The sequence below is a fragment of the Cydia fagiglandana genome, chromosome Z, assembly GCF_963556715.1.
Source record: "Cydia fagiglandana chromosome Z, ilCydFagi1.1, whole genome shotgun sequence".
Lineage (NCBI taxonomy): Eukaryota > Metazoa > Arthropoda > Insecta > Lepidoptera > Tortricidae > Cydia > Cydia fagiglandana.
This window is the reverse complement of record NC_085959.1, coordinates 31,391,480-31,409,168: the sequence shown is the minus strand read 5'-3', so window position 1 is coordinate 31,409,168 and position 17,689 is coordinate 31,391,480. Positions and strand designations below refer to the sequence as shown.

The 17,689-nt window shown below is 39.8% G+C and overlaps 1 protein-coding gene across 1 annotated transcript in view; it reads right to left on the bottom strand.

Annotated features, from left to right (window-relative positions):
• Positions 1-648: 648 nt before the first annotated feature.
• LOC134678846 (ATP-binding cassette subfamily C member 4-like) overlaps positions 649-17,689 on the bottom strand; it is a 46,301-nt gene continuing 29,260 nt past the window's right edge. The window contains exons 10-25 of the mRNA XM_063537552.1: positions 17,107-17,274; positions 15,365-15,505; positions 14,870-14,957; positions 13,812-13,944; positions 13,179-13,394; positions 12,015-12,204; positions 7,872-8,008; positions 7,068-7,208; positions 5,843-5,943; positions 4,812-4,969; positions 4,204-4,341; positions 3,265-3,387; positions 2,799-2,921; positions 2,351-2,511; positions 2,138-2,243; positions 649-1,864 (exon numbers count right to left, since the gene is read on the bottom strand). Of these exons, the coding sequence (XP_063393622.1) occupies positions 1,670-1,864; positions 2,138-2,243; positions 2,351-2,511; positions 2,799-2,921; positions 3,265-3,387; positions 4,204-4,341; positions 4,812-4,969; positions 5,843-5,943; positions 7,068-7,208; positions 7,872-8,008; positions 12,015-12,204; positions 13,179-13,394; positions 13,812-13,944; positions 14,870-14,957; positions 15,365-15,505; positions 17,107-17,274 (2,319 nt within the window). The 3' untranslated portion in view covers positions 649-1,669. The remainder of the gene's footprint in view (positions 1,865-2,137; positions 2,244-2,350; positions 2,512-2,798; positions 2,922-3,264; positions 3,388-4,203; positions 4,342-4,811; positions 4,970-5,842; positions 5,944-7,067; positions 7,209-7,871; positions 8,009-12,014; positions 12,205-13,178; positions 13,395-13,811; positions 13,945-14,869; positions 14,958-15,364; positions 15,506-17,106; positions 17,275-17,689) is intronic.

The following is a 17,689-nucleotide window of genomic DNA, read 5'->3' as shown; positions in this document are numbered from 1 at the left end:
AGAATGAAATAGCAATATCACTTGCTCCCTCTAATGCATAAATGCGTCCCTTGGAGTGGCCGGCGTTGGCCCATCGTGTAGAGGAGCCATTAGATAATTTAGGCCCCTTATCTGTATCAATATTTTAGACTTTGACTGTATGTACTGGTTGATTGTGAATGTTTTTGAGAGTTGCCAAAAATAACTCGATGCCCTTTTCCCCTTAATAAAATAAAAATTGTCTTGATCTACTGACCAGTTGCATTTTCTTGATTAATGTTATATTTATAAGAAATAATGAGATCATTTTTATTAATACTATACATACTGCATTTTAGAGTTTGATGTTATTTGAAAATGAAATACAAACTATTAATATACAGTGACAAATTAAATATGTTGGTGATTTTCTTGCAAATCATTATCCTTAAATCAACTTAATACCCTCCGTTGTTGTTATCAATTAATATCGCCTATTTAGAAGGAAGGATCTAGGCTTGGAACCGGTATAAATAAATTAATGTGTTAATCTTACATATTATATTTGTATTGGTCTAAAATTGGTTGTGCTTTATATGAGATAAAATTGTAACTTTGTGGATCTCAAGAAATATAAATGTAGGTTAATTAATGCTGTAAAACAGGATAATAAATAATAACATCTTAGTCTTTCATAACATCAAAAAATGTATTCAAATTTAATCATTTTACATCAAATCACAATAATATTTGGATTTAATCACATTCAAATGTCCATTACTTATATTTAACCAATATAAGGCTTTTATAAAGCCATTTCTCTCTTAAATGTATTTTTAAGCCTGTGTAAAAAATACACATAATAATAAGTTTACTGGAAAGCAGTTGTGCCATTAATCTCATCTGTATTAATAAACCTTTGCGACAAATTTCATTTTTGTGACAACATAATAATATGTAGGTATGTATATCATCATCAGCTCAGGACCGGGACAAGTGGCGTACTAGAAGAGAGGCCTATGCTCAGCAGTGGGCGATAAAGGGCTGATATGATGATGATGTATATCATGATTCATGATTATAGTGTAAATGTTTGTATTCAGCAAAATCACTCTTTTCATTTCTACAAGTAGCACCAACAGTATTAAGTACGTTATAACTGTTATAAGTACAATAAGTAGTTTTTCTGGAGGGAAGTCGTGGTCTGTAACGTGAGGGATGTAAGTTTTTTGTCGTGTCGATAATTTAAACCTTATAGCGATTATTAATTAATTATTATAATTATAAACACAAATAGATGTCATGTACAACAGTGACCTAGCCCTCCAGTGGCAATGGCAGGACTCAAACAAGCATCTAAGAACTATCGGAATTGGCCTCCACCACTGAGTGAGCTTCTTCACTTTTTTCTAGTACCATGTATGACATCTGTTTCTGTTTATAATTTCTATACAGTACATGACTACTTAAAATAACAAATCATAATCCCATTTCCCTTATTTGTCCCTAGTTTTATATCATTGTCACATTTATAAAAAAAAAGATATAGCAAAGTTAAGGCTGACCAGACACCTCCATTGAAAAAGTTTCACACTCCTTAGAGAACTAACTCTACAAGTGGCGCCATCTTCACAATAATGATGAGGCACGCGGTATACATTATTTGTCTTTAGTTTTCCGTAAGGCGTGTCGTCGTTGTCTGTAGTAGGGTTTAAGTGGTAACTTTTGGGGCGTCGTCAGCGTCGACGTAGCGTATGTGCTCCTTGTGCGCGGCGCTCGCGATCTCGCGCAGGCTCTGCTCGGAGCCGGGGCCCAGCTGCTTTACCATGCCCGAGAAGTGTCCGTCCGGGTTTTGCAGCAGCTCGTGGGGGTGACCGATCTCCACGATTTGTCCCGCCTCCATTACCTAAACAATACAAGTTTCATTAAAAATAGCGGCACTGCTAAAGCGCGCGATCTCTCAAATTATGTGCACAGTTACGGAATATGAAGGTTTGTCATTTGAACCTTAATGCCTATAACTTATGAAGCTCTGATTTGCCATTAACATAACGGGACAGATAGTGGCGTGGCATGTTGCTGTGTCGAAGGTCAATCATTCCTTTTTGGTCATTGTATCGGCCGTCAGTCGTAAATTAAGGACCAAACATTTGTTGGAGTGTAGAAGGATTATACTCACAATGACTCGGTCAGAGTCCGCGACGGTATGCAGCCGGTGCGCGACCGTCAGCACCGTACACTCCGCGAAGTACTTGCGGATGGACTTCTGTATCAACGCATCAGTGCTGTAACAATAACAATTATGATTGGCTTTAATGTCTGTCTATCTGAAAGGGACTCTATTGTTAAGATGTTAAAGTTCAATTTCGCGTACGTTAGTCGTCGATCTTACTTGGGGTCAACGTTGGCGGTGGCCTCGTCGAGCACGAGTAGACGATTGCGTGCGAGAGCGGCGCGCGCCAGGCACAGCAGCTGTCTCTGTCCCGCGCTGAAGTTGGAGCCACCCGACGCAACCTCCGCCGAAAGTGACGTCACGCTCTGCTTAAGCTCCACCTAAGCGATATTCGATATATTTGTTATTGAACACCGCCAGGGGTTTCCCTATCTGTTCCCGCTTTGGTAACTTGGGATGGGGACAGTTGGGAATGAACCTGTTACGTAAACGAAACTAAAACGTAGGTGCCTATACGTTTTGTCTGGGCTGGGATGTCAAATGGCAGTGGTTTTGTTAAAAGTTGGTGCTAATTCTTGAAATGTTGTTGCTGAGAAGACCCGTGCCATGTTCCCTTAGCAAACCCTGGCAATCACCAGTGATGACAATATGTTGTAGAAAAAATTACCTGTTCCAAAGCTCTCCAAATGTCTGCGTCGGTATATTTGTCGAACGGATCCATGTTATAGCGCAGGCTAGCTGAGAACAACACTGGCTCTTGCGGAATTATTGCAATTTTTGCTCTCAGTTCCTGTTTATAAAAATAAAGCGTATGTTAATCTACAGTAGGTAAATGTAAAAAAAAAAATGCCTCACTCTATGACTATAGTGTTGTTGTCAATAGATAGGCATATGATACAAGTTTATTTTCCTAATTATAATAGAAATAGGGTCGAAACCGGAAACATACGTTTGACGTAGACCATACTAAAAATATATGTACTTACGTGGTCAAACCAATTTGTCAGTCAGTAAGAACCAGGAAAACTATACTCATCCTTTCTTTTGGATGCTAGTACTAGTGTATGACGAAGATAGTATGATCCTATGTCTCTGATTGAAATGAGACAGTCCTTTGACAAACTAATAGTAACCTTGAGAGCGATCGAGCCAGTGTCGACGTCGTCGATGTACACGTTGCCGTCGATCGGCGCCAGACGAAAGAGTGCCGATATCAGCGAGGACTTGCCCGCGCCCGTGCGTCCCACTACGCCCACCTACGAACACATTATAGAACATATTATAACTAGTGGCGCTGTGAACCGTAGACCTCGCGATAAAATTCATAAGGATAAAAATATTTAAAAAAATCTTCGTTCAGTCCTTGACGCTTCAGTCAACTAGCATAAATTAGATTCGCTAAAAAACTAATTTTGCGAATAAAGTGAGGATTACTGTAAATGAAAATACGTAATACCGAAGAGAATAGGTTCCATATATAATTAACCCCTGGCCCCTGTTTCACCAACGTGACAGGTGCGACGAATTGTAAAATCACTGTTGCTGACGTCACAGGCACCCATGAACTACGGTTACCGCTTAACATCGGGCGGGCCGTATTCCTGTTTGCCACCATCATTGTATTATTAAAAAAAACTTTATGATATCGGAAAAAAAACATATTTCTCTTGCTAAGTTTAAGACAATTGTCACAAGAAACACTACAATTGTCACGAAATTCCGACATATAACTCATTACCTGTCAAGAATTACCTACAATTCTTCTAAATCTTTGACAATTGTCAGAAACTTCGCAGGAGAAATATCTGTTTTTTTCCGATATAATAAAGTTTTTTTAAATAATACAACGATGGTGGCAAACAGGAATACGGCCCGCCCGATGGTAAGTGGTAATCGTAGCCCATGGACGCCTGTGACGTCAGCAATAGTGATTTTACAATTCGTCGCACCTGTCACCGATGTGAAATTGGGGCCTGGAGTCCCAAGGGTCTAAATTGGCCAGCCAAAAACGACCTCGAGTTTTTTTATATAGAAATTTAAATTGTCAGAGGCCAAGGGGTTCAGATACGTACCTTCCAACCGCTCTCAATAGTGATGTTGAGGTTTTTAAGCACGGGCTCTGCTTCCTTGTCGTAGCGCAGGTACAGGTCCTTGAAGACGAGCCTGGCGCGCTGCGGCCAGCCCGGCGGAGGCGAGGGCCCGGATGTTTCCTATAATAACAATGATTATTATATTTATTGCAAGTATTGCAACTCACTTGCACAATACACATGTGTTCACAATCATAACGCTCGCCGGTTTTCAATGAGACGCTACTGGTATAAACATGAAATTATAAGCTGTCTTTTCTTGATATGATATATAAGTGGATTTGTTTTCCTTTTTTCCTGCTCTCAAGCCTCAGTCGCCTGGTTCTTGTGAGGATCAAATGTCTATTTAACCAACCAGTGCAGGAACCAACCGCTCTGTTAGACAGAACAGTCATAAACCATCCAAAACACCGGTGTATTCCCATTTCTCCCCATCGGGCACAAATGGGAATAGGCTCTTCATATGAATCATTCCCATTTGCATTCCGCCTCATGTATGGCGGCGATCACGCAGAGCGGGAACATATGGGAATACACCAAAACGCCTGACATTTATTTACGAGCTCACATGACTTGACGAATGTATTTACCTCCTTCGGTAGAGTAGTGTACTGTGTGACGCGCTCCACGCTCGTCATCTGCGATATCACCTCGGTGATCTGCTTCACGCCGTACTGCACCATGTTCACCAGGATGAGGCCCTGGCTGATTGCCAGCCCGACGTCGCCAGCTTTCGTCTTTACCGAGTCTTAAAATATGATAGAACAGTTATTATTATTATTTGGAGCATATCGTCTCCCAAGATTACAAGAGACCTAGTAGTAATTAAGGATCACAGGCCGCGTAGCCAAGATGCCAATCGCTTACGCTCCGTAGCGATCGAAACGCAACTGTCACTGTCGCGCTAATATGGAAGAGCGATAGAGAGACAATGCTTTTCGTTGTCGAAGCGATAGCGATTGTCACCTTGGCTAGGCCGGTAGATTACCTCCTAGTAAATGGCTACTAGGTAGAGTTTTACAGAAGCACCCTGGGCAAGACAACGTGACATCCGCACAGCCACCGGAATGCTGACACGATCGCATCCGAAGCTCTGCCCACTACCTTCAAGAGGCCTTTGCCCAGCAGTGGATAGAACAGTTAGTGAATTTTTATTTTAGTGGGTTTAGAGTGAGAATAGGTCCCCAAATATAGATCGACAACGAAATGGCTTTACTTTAGATAATCTTCTATATTTACTCTATTCATCTAAATAGCCCTAACTTCAAGAGGTTGTCTTGTTTTCACCCCTGTCACTATCGGCCACCATCAGCAGACCAGCTTGATCGTATCACAACTCGGAGTAATTAACAACGGAGACGCCATGTCTAAAATTTTCGGTACAAAATAGTCTGCCGTTTTTTGCGGGGGAAGGGCACATCAAATGTATAGGTACGTCATGTCAGATAAACGTCAGTCCATACATATGGTTGACAAGTGGTTGACCATTGGCCGCCTATTTTCGACAGAGGGGAACGCCTGTTAATGGCGGCTCCATTGTTAATTACTCCGAGTATCACAAGCATACATTTCAGCTGAGGTATCATATAAGGACCTCGAATATTTGGTCATATTTACTTACTACTGAGGAACAGGAACGTGTAAGCGACTACCACCACGTAGCTCGCAGAGATTAGGGACAGCCAAATCGAAAACGCTGTGTTTGTGACTAACGTCAAGTACCTGAAATCGATAGAAATAATCAGAGTATGTTTTATTACTTTTTTCTTCTATCAACTAACTAATAAAGCTAATTATAATGAAGTATACAGAGGAACAACTATTAAATAATGACGTCAATAGTTTACGTTTGCGAAAAAAGCTAAGCGCATACGTACAGTCTACGTCAAAGAGATGTTACACTTTTGCACCTTACTCCTTCGTAAGAAGGCGAAAATGGTAAACTGTTTGACGTCGATTGTACATACCTGAAGTACGCAAACCCGATTCCAAGCTAACATGGTAATTTAGTGTAGACCACAGACTAAAATCCTCCAGACATAGCACCTCTGCCACAAATATACGGTAGTTTTACTCCATTTTCGATCAAATGTCTTTGAGTGACGCCCACGTGTCTTTGAGCGGACCAATCACGGCACGGCACTCGCTCACCTCGTCCCCCGCACCCCTGTATTTTTGGCAGCATCGGTTTCATGAAATAATTGCTCTTAGCTCCGTCTATAGTTCGTTTTTTTTAGCATTAGAAAGAACTTGAAAGAAGGTAAGCGATCTTGACATGTCTTTTAACTCGGTACTTATGAAAGCAGTAACTATTACTTATGAAAGCAGAAGAATATAAATGATCGTATTAGATCCATAATAGTTACATATTTGCCCTAACTTATTTTTAAAATGTGGTTTTCAATTAAAAGAAACATCAAGATTGTTTACCTTATTTTCAATGCTAAAAAAAACGATCTATAGAGGATTCCTAGTGTATGGTGTAGAGACTGACCAAGGAAGCGCTGGTGGCCTAGCGGTAAGAGCGTGCGACTTTCAATCCGGAGGTCGCGGGTTCAAACCCCGGCTCGTACCAATGAGTTTATCGGAACTTATGTACGAAATATCATTTGATATTTGCCAGTCGCTTTTCGGTGAAGGAAAACATCGTGAGGAAACCGGACTAATCCCAATAAGGCCTAGTTTCCCCTCTGGGTTGGAAGGTCAGATGGCAGTCGCTTTCGTAAAAACTAGTGCCTACGTCAAATCATGGGATTAGTTGTCAAGCGGACCCCAGGCTCCCATGAGCCGTGGTAAAATGCCGGGATAACGCCAGAAAGAAAGAAAAAGAAGGTGTAGAGACTGACCAGGCGGCGGTGTGCACGTCCTGCTTGTCGTCGAAGTGTCGCTGCAGCATCACCTGCGCGCCGCACGCGCGCACCGTCGTCAGCCCCGCCATGCTGGCTGACACGTGCGAGAATACCGGGCTGCGCGTCACTCCTTCCACTCTGAAATATACCACTGATTGTCACCACTGCATAAGGGCTCATTTACACGATGCGAGAACTCGAGAGTTTCATTACATTGCGGGTTTTGATCGGTCGGTTGAATTGGATGTAACCTACAGTCCACAATGAAACTAAATCAGCCCTAAAGCTTTAAATTTATCGGTCGTCGGGCTAGCTATGCCTAATCTTCAAAATGTTCAAATGTCTTGAATTGACTAAAGCTCAGTTTCTTAAAAAATAGTAATATACTAATATGTACTTAGTTCGTTTTTATTGTCAGTAGTTACCACCAACAATTTGTTATTGTTCATAACTAATAAAAATACCTACATAAATATAGACGTAATAAATAATTATAATTATATGTTGATTGGTGTTTCAGTTTACTGCTCTAAAACTGATAAATAAAATATTGAAATTTCCCGGTACAAGTTTAAAATTAAAATAGAGTTAAACCGAGAAAAGTCTGCAGCGTTTTTGATAGCCCAAGCAATGCAAGTGTTATTTTAAACGTCAAACTTCTATGAAATCATGACGTATAAATAACACTTGCACTGCGTGGGCTATCGAAATCGCTGCATACTTTTCTTGGTCTAATTCTAAGAAATTATTGTTTACATTGTTATTAAGCTCATTATAATCATTAGCTTGAGCAAAGAGTACCTTTTAATAGCTTGTGCGGTGCTGAGGTAGATGACGGTCCAGACCCACATGAGCACGCCGCACACGAGCGTCGTCAACAACATGAGCGGGTTCACGATCGCCACCATCACCAGGATCCCAGTCATCACCATCATTACCTGCCAAGAGACATGAACCACTGTTACCCTTCCCAACCCTACCCTAAAGGCCACTTGCACCATCCAGGGTTAGCCACTAATTCGGAGTTAATCGTCAACACAGCGGTAAATCGTACTGGTAACTCCGGGTTTAACCGGTTAACCCCCGGTTAGTGGCTAACCCTGGATAGCGCAAGTAAGTGGCCGTCTAAGGTTTTGGATATGAAACAAAATGTATAATTTGTGAAGGTGCCATCTAGGGTTCTGCGTGTAATTACTTAATTTGATTTACCAAATCATGATTACTCAAAAGAAAGCCCATTTTACCTAATAAAAGTAAATATTAGTAATATCTGATTTTACTTTCCTGATAAGTACTGAAATGACAGTGCAAAATTCCTACAAAAACGTGATAATTTGGCAGTAAATTGGACAATCAAAATATATCAGTATCTAATAAATAATATAAAAGCACAGATTAGGATATAAATCTGAGATCGATTAGTGACGATTGATTTAAATCTTATCGGTCGATTTTCACAAACCATTCACATGCCCTGCGCTCAACCTCAGCCTTGCGAGACATCTTATCTACATAAGATATATTATCTCTTCTGGCCTTACACATCGAATTTAAATGTTGCAAACTCACTCATGATGAAATGACGATCTCGATACGTCTGATATCAGAGTTGACATTTCAGATATCCGTCAGAGGATCCTTGTCAGCTGTGAATACCTAGTTTTAGGTATTAGATCCTGGCTGTTATCTGTCTTTTGTCATTCATACAGTCACGTTTACAAATATAAGAATACCTCAACCGGGGTGAATATGGATGGCTGGGGAGAATAGGGATAAAACTTAAAAAGTGATATATCTGATAATTTTTAAAAACTACTGGCACTAATTATTTGCAATCGAGTGATACTATTTGTGTGGGTATTTTTTTAAGAAAATGTCAGGTAAATAACTTTTTATGTTTAGTCCCTATTCAACTCAGCCATCCGTATTCACGCCGGTCGACGGTATGAATTAATTTATACAAAACATAATACGCGCCCGCGTCTAAGTTCTAGATCAGACTAATTATGGTAGGAAGAGGGAGGTGGTAGCTGGGAATTATGAGTTGGAGAGGATTTTTTGTAGTTGTTCCCAGTGGTAAAAGGTGAGAAAAAAATCTCAGTTACCATTAACTAGGTATAAGGTATATATATAACTTGGTGATAACTAGCCCACCCACTACCCGTAACAGCCATTAGGGTTCCGTTTGGTACCCTTCGGGCACGGAACGCTAAATTGGGTTATACATAAATATATGTACATATGATTCGGTTAAATTATGTTCTAATGTATGGGCAAGAAAAACAAATTATAGCCAGCATTCAATGAATGTAGTATGATACCTTTGGGTAGGGTGCTTTACGCACACTAGCGTCCCTCCCCCTCCCCCTGACGCAACCCCCCCCCCTTTTAGCTTGAAATATGTCCCGGTTTACGGTTTTTTTTTATTTTTGAGAAAAGTATTAGAGTTAGGAAAAAAGTGTCAAGGTAAGAAATAATCTTTAATAAATTTTAAACAAAAAAGGTTATATACAACTTTTTGGTAAGACTCACCATATTCATGTATTAACTTGTTGAAGTTCAATATAAGTTAGTACGTGATAGTACTGAAATAAAACTAATACGGAGAATAAGCTTGCAAGCTTATTCTTCGTGAAGATTTCTTTCAGTACTGTCACGTACTATGTTATATTGAGCTTCAACAAGTTTTTCAACGGTAAAATTATGTCGTAGTTCATCTAGCTAAAACATCAATATGGTGCATCGTATCAAAAAAATTAATATAACCTTTTTTATTAAGAATTTAATAGGGAACATTTCTTTCCTATATTGTATACTTTCCCCAAAAAACAAAAAACACTCTCAACCGGGACATATTTCAAGCTAAAAGGGGGGGTTGCGTCAGGGGGAGGGGGAGGGACGCTAGTGTGCGTAAAGCACCATACCCAGAGGTATCATACTACATTCATAGAATGCTGGCTATAATTAAATAGTTTTTCAAAAAACACAATTTGACCGAATCAATACAAGCACGTAAGATTATCTTCTACGGTCGCTAGTACAAACATCAAATAGCCGCAAAGTAAATTTGCTAACAGTGTTAAAGGCATTCAGATTAAATAAAACATATATCGCTTTATTGCGACTACATTTTTTACTGTTGCATATACAGATGTACCTAGTGCATAATTATTTTCCATCGTTTTTTTACGGAAACGTCCGAACCTGTCTATAATAAATATTATAAATAAATATTATAGGACATTTTTACACAAATTGACTAAGACAGACAACGATATAAATAATATGTATATAAATACTTAAATACATAGAAAACAACCATGACTCAGGAACAAACATCTGTATCATAATACAAATAAAAGCCCTTACCAGGATTCGAACCCGGGACCATCGGCTTCATAGGCAGGGTCACTACCCACTAGGCCAGACCGGTCGTCTGACGGTCAGTCTCGGCACAAAAAGTAATGAGGTTGACTAAAGTACCACGAGATACGAACGCTTTCGAGAAAATACGATTGAAAACAATTATGCACAACGTCTGTAGTTAAAAAGCGAATGTGGGTAAATTTTCCGCCATCCATTTTATGAAATACCCGACGATCTGGAATATTCGGACTATCTGACTACACCTTATTGTTTTATTACTTTTGTATCTCGTAATTATTGACCAAAATACTACTTACTGGGTGGTAGGTGTTTCTAAACCTACTATATAATACGTAACCATAGATGGTAGGTTTCTATAGACGTAGTGATTTAATTCTCTTTGGATGTGATATACGTGCGTCCGTGAGGGATAGAACATACGCAATGCGACGCTATGATTGGTCGATTTATTTGTTTCCCACCAAAATTCATATTAAATTTACGGTGGGGAATAAAAAAAATGTGAGACAAACAATAATAGCGCTTGCGCTGCTACTCCTACTGAAAGACACAAGACTATCCCGTTGGGTAATTTCCCCCCACCCCTCATGCCTGACGCAGTTAGACCAGATTCATGTAACGCAATGCTAGTCTATCTCTCCCACCATGACCACGTTTATCGGTAACATCTGTTTACTATAGCTGGGGCCCATTTCTCGAACGATATTAGACTAATATTATCAGTCCACGAACTGTCAAATCGTATGGGTTACCATGACGACACACTAATAATATTAATAATATGCCCCCAGGGCAGCTTGTGGCGAGCTGAATGGGAAGTGACGTCCCTTGGGTCCCATACCCCCGAGAGTCGGTCAGGCCCCTCTCTCCAGCTTGCCTTCATTGGCCGGCTGGAGTGAACACTGAGCAGGGGCCGCAGGACTCTCACCTCTGGCTTGCCTTAACCGGCCGTCCAGAGTGGGGTGTCAGAGCTATATGCTCGCAGGGCGGAAGTGAAATATGCCTAAGACGCGAGTTGGCACAGTGGCTGCCTACAGCCACTGGGTAGAAAGCGGTGCACACCTCTCCACGCCCTGAGCCGCTCACGTGATGTTGTCCCCTTGTCGCTCCGTGCGAGCGGCCGTTTTCGGGGACCCATATTGTGAGTTGGCGAGTCTCCACCTGGCCCATTTTTTCATGTTTTTAACATATGAGCAGGGCAGGTACCATAGTCTCCTCCATAGTCCCGGTTACTAGCCCACTAGCAACTCAACGCAATAGCCCGGTTTCTTTTTGTACCTTTTCTTGCAATAGTCCTACACTAACCGGGGCTTGTCCTTGGGTGCACTACTATAGTGCAAACAGGGATAATCGTCGGTTGGTGTCACATTACATTTAGAGTAAATTGTCTTATTACAAGGGGCCTCTACGTGTTGGCTTCGGCCCCACGCACGCCTTCCAAATGCCCGGGACCCCATGGTCCCGAGAATTTGTAAAAGACAGACTTAATAATATTAGACTAATACCGTTCGAGAAATGGGCCCCTGTTTAGTGTTTCAATCGTAAGTCCGGTGTTACCTGTATGCTGTCCAGGTACATCCTCGGCAAGATCTCGTCGACAACGCCCATGTCCTTGGAGAACCGGTTGAGGATGCGGCCAGAGGGGTTGGTGTCGAAGAAGCGCATGGTGGCCGCCAGGATGTTGCTGAATATCTGGTTGTGCAGCCTTATCGAGCTCCTCATACACACCCACAGGAACAATATCGATCTGCAACAAAACGTATAATCTAAGCTTCTCCAGACACTTCTTTGAATAACACAAATGAGCGCACCTAAATACGATCTCTTGATTAATATGCTTTAGATAGTTTTACCATCATTATACCGTCTACCTAAATTACAAAAACAAGGCACAACAAAGCGGCAATCGAGGGCCATTTAATATGGCACAAAATCACGAAAGTTTATTATAAACTTATTTATATATTTTGTTATCTAAGCTGTTGGATCTTGGCTTAACGTTGTAAATAGAAAAACTTTTCTGCCAACAAACTGCTATGCAGTTTGGCAGATAAGTAACAATAATTAATGTAACTTCTCTTTTAATAATAAATAAATAAAAAATAGATGGAGGTTACCGACCTCTCGAACTAATTGTATAGCGAAAAGTTGCCAATTATGTTTCGTCAACTATTTGAGTAGAAATAATTGTGAACTTACTATTTAACTCTAAATAAAATATTAACTGTATTGTATTTACATACATTGATCATAAGAAAAATTACTTACGACATACAAGTGCAAACTCCATTTACGTCACGGTGACTATATTTTAGGAACAATCATCGCGCCTAAAGATAACGCCAGACCATGGACGTAGTATTTGTTATTAATACCTATTGTAGTTGGAGCCGAGTACGTAGTCTCGTTATCAAATGTAGTATGCAAATGTTGATATAGGAACTGACGACTTAATCATCAAAATGGTTAGCAAATTGCGAACTGAGGAATTAACTGAGGCAATAAATTAATATTTGTGGTGTTGAGTCAAAACAGTCATGTGTAGACATTGCTCATGTAGTGACCTAGATACTTATTGATAATACCTACACTCGTCTCCAGGATTTGCTTAAGAAGCCACTCTATTTTTGTTACTCATTGTTACTACACAAATAAAATAGTATAATAAAAAAATATTGTTCCCTACCCATAGCCGTAAGTTTTTCGTCTTTCGATATTTACCTGCCGGTAGTAAGTATTATGCAGCCGAGAATACCAATAGCCCATACGTAGATATAAAAGGATGATTCTTCAATGGTCATTGCCGGTTGTTGGGGGTCAGAAGCATTGCTAAAGTTGGCGGGGGATAAAGCGTTGTTAAGGTCCAAGGTTGATGAATTGAAGGCAATGCTCTGGTTGCTTTCCATTTCCACAATATTAGCCTCGACGTTGTTCATCCTGAAAAGGTAACATTAGATTTTACATAACGTGGTGCAACAGCTTCGTAAAATATAAACGTATGTAAAAGATAAGCTGTCTGACTAAATGATGAATCAGCAACTATGACGTCGTTTGTATGTAACTTATGTCTCCTCTATCTATACTATCGGCGATGATTGTTGATAGTATCATCGTCTATCATCGGCAAAATCATCGTGCAAACATCCACACGACCGTCTGTGCTAACACCCGGCGATTCCCTTTGATGCGTGCCCAAAAACCAACACCTCACGGGTCGCAGCCGATTATGGACAATGACTGGCGAGTACTGCCAAGTATGCCCTCTACACTATCGTCAACGCCAGTCATAGTGTAGAGGAGCCATTTAAACTTGTTCCTACGCAATGTGGATGTATGTTCTCAAATCTCACTTACCAGTGTGTGAGCCACAGGTCGCTAAGGGACGTGACCACCTGCGCAAGCACGATGCCAAGGACGGTCAAGAGCAGCAGGCCCCAGCCGCCGCCGGCTCGGAAGTACTGCGTGTACACGGAGCCCGAGACGCGGCCTGACAACCGATGGTGAGGAAAAATCATTTAACAACTCCTTTAAAGCATTTTAGTACAAATGCGAGTGATATTTTTGTTATCAGTTTTACTTCTCTGTAAATAATCGTGAAACTATACATTTTCAGGTAATCAGCTCTCATATAATGATACCCCATAGGTAATTCGCACTTTTCACAACCGTTTTCCAAAGAGGGAGCCATTTTGATAACCATTACACAAGAGTCGTGCGCTTGCGTCATTGTCTCCCGGCAGGTTTACGGTCCCAGTACCACGTGATACAATTAACATACTAAAAGTTGATACTTGTAGGTTTCCGGATCTGAACTATCTCTTAGAGCATTTCTCGTAAGACAGCGGACAGACCTTGAGAGCTACCAATTTGTATAAAAATCATTCCTCCCTTGACAATACTCTATTACTATACCTAATCGGTGCGACGTAATAAGAACCAATCCTTGACTGTTATGAATCTGACCGTGTATTATCTTGCTAAGGTTATCAGTTAAAAAGTCAATACTAAAAAATAATATTTGTTCTTACGTTGTCTGGTGCTTAATTTCGTGAATGGCGTAAAATAATTTACTTTAAATAAAGTCAACATCCTTATTACCAGCAGAAGCGGTAACAAACGAGTGAATGGCAGGCCAGACTATGTAGTAAGTCTGAACATAATATTTTGGAAGCGGTTCAATCAGTACGTGTAAGCATGTACAATTGTACAAATAAGTGCCATCTGTTTCATGAAATAATGTGCATAAACAATAAATAAATATTGACATATATATTGACTTATTGGCATATGTTAATTGTTTGTCTTACAATTCCGAAAGGGATAAAATATATTTAAAATGTTTAAATTAAATTAGCGGTTAAATAGTCCCCTCTCTCTGAGAAATCTAGTTATTAAGCCAAATCTGAATGTACCTTTTTCCATCAACTCGGCGGTTTCTGGCTGTTCCTCGTCTTCTTCCTGATTCGTTTCTACCGTTGAACTAACTGCACTCACTTGAGACTGAAAAATAGTTTTATTAGGTACTCAATAATACATAAATATCAAAACGATCAATATACTTAGTTTGTTTTTTATAATTTTTGTTATACCCAGTTGACAACAGGAAATTAACTTGCTTCTAGACACCGCGAAAGGTGAAATAATATACATAAAAGCTTGTAATAAGCGACCATTGAGTCGCTTATAATAACTTGGGTAAATCCATGTGTCAGATTATGCGAGTTTGATATTGGTTTTGGTAAAATTGCATATTCTGACTGATTACTCGAGTTTGAATATAAGTGACTCATTTATACAGATTTATTGTAAATTCATTTAGCCAACAATTGAGAAGCGCTAGCTCAATGCAATAAGGTTCACTGATGGACAATCCATTGTGTCAAATTATCAATAGTGGTACAACATACCATAGTGCGTTTCCGTTGGTGCAGTCCGGGAGCTCCCGGGACTGGGACTTCCTCCTCCACCGGTTCGTCCTCCTCGATCAGTTCGTCGAATAATGGCGACTTGGAAACTTCCTCGAATTTGCCCTCGATCTCCACTTCGCCCTGATCAACAATAATTGCAATACCAAGTTATGATATACTTACTGAGTTCCACCTTCACATAGCGAATTTACTTGGGAAGATTGGCGATGAGACTTATTTGTGCGATGAGTTGTAAGTAGTTTAGATGTAAATGGAGGTTGACAATTGTTAACTCAATAGTTTTTGTTATTTAGTTGTGTCTGGTGTAGTAAATTAGGATACCAAATTGATTAGAGACTGACGCGCCTTTTCGTTCAGTGGCATAAAAGAAAATTATAAGTTTCTTTAGGGAATTCGGTATTTTTCTCTACAACAAACTGTACATATACCTAATATGTTTTAAAACTTGTACTGGAAGCACTTGTCGCTCTAACGCCGCAGTTACTTGGATAAATAAGTATAATCTCGTCTTAACATAAGTATTTGTAGGTATGTATTATATAAATAATTGCGTTCTTGTATAACCACCGTCACCTTGCAGCCTAAGACCATGCAGTTGCGTGAGAGCCTACATGCATAATATATAACCCACACAATCAGTCGATATCCACACAGATACAGAGTACAACTCCCGTAAACTATAATAAGAGTGTTGCCAAGTATGATAGTGATTACTTAGTACCTTTACAGTAGGGGAGTCCCTAACAAAAAGACCCTTATACATGAGTCACGGTCTTGAGGCCGATAAAAGGAATATGTACCTAATATGTATGTAATATGTACAATACAAATTTACATTTAAGATTCCCGAGTGACACTAAGCGAATTATAAAAAATCTTGATTCGAATACTTGTATTTATTTTGTTCAAAAAGCCTTAGGTGTCCGACACTGGGGGAATACCCTTTACGTATTTTGTAAAGTTTGGTTGTCTAATCGAAGCGATAATTGTATAGTAGATAGACAAATATTCTGTCTAATAAATCAGATAACATACAGACGCAAAGACAGCTGTGTACTTATCATGACGTAATATGATAAGATATGAAGTGATAGTTAAAAAAACTCAAAGTCATTAAGTATTTGCACTAAGTAGGCGTTATCGTGACCAGGAAGTAATACGCGAGATTTTATTTTATGTTATTATTATTTATATTAACTAGTGTAATTACTATTAACTAGTTTATAGTTTCAGATCATTACAGTATTACTAAATACTAAGGTAATGCAAAACTACAAAACCAATTGACATAAAAAACACACAGAGAGAAGAGCTTTAGAATTCTGATTCTGTCTAATGTTATCTAATTAGAATAACTTCGAGATTATTTCCCTAACTGTAAAGTTTAAATTATCGTAAGGGGCGAGGGCTTATAAATCTTGGCGACAACGGTTTTCATAGTAATGGCGCTTCTTCTAGTATTCTTTACTCGGTATCTTTAGGTATCTAAATAAAAGTAAACAAAATCTACCCTCATAAATAAGCCAATCGAGAGTAAATTAAAACATTACACGATCAAATAACGTAGGTTAAAGTCAGGTCGATTAGTGACAGTTCCAGATGGTTTTGTATTTGGTTGATTATTCAATAAATGTTATAACTACCCGAAAATATACAAATTGTTTGTTTACCTTTATTTAAATACCTAAAGATACGGACTAGAAGGGAGTAAGCTGACTTACGTTGCGCAGGATGAGGACTTTGTCGGCAGTCTTGAGGTGGTGCAGCTGGTGAGTGACGAGTATGCGCGTGCTGTGCCGCAGCAGCCCGTTCACGCACTCGGACACGAGGTGCTTGCCCACGTGCGTGTCCACCGCCGACAGCGGGTCGTCCAGCAAGTAGATGTCCGCCTGGGTCAACACACACATTTAGTTATTTAGGGCACCTCAAAAAAATAAATATGGAAAAAACACAACCCTTGTAGTATTACTTTGTTGTCCGCCTGTCTGTGCGTCCGTCCGTCTGCCAGTCAAGACCCTTTATTTCGGGCACGTGTGGAGCATACCTCTATTGTTGAAATTAAAATCATTAACTCGGGTGTACAGTTCCTTGAAGCTATGAAAAAATTAAACTTCTAGATAACGGAAAAAAGATACGGCCGTGTATGCCGCAAAAACGTATATTTCGACACTCTTAAAAGGGAATCCACATTTCTAGAACTATGAAATTTGGCAAGTAGTAATACCGTCTTATATAGGTTTTACAAGTAACTATATGGAAGGTCTAAAAATTATCCATTTGTAGGTAATTAAATCGTAAATTCCT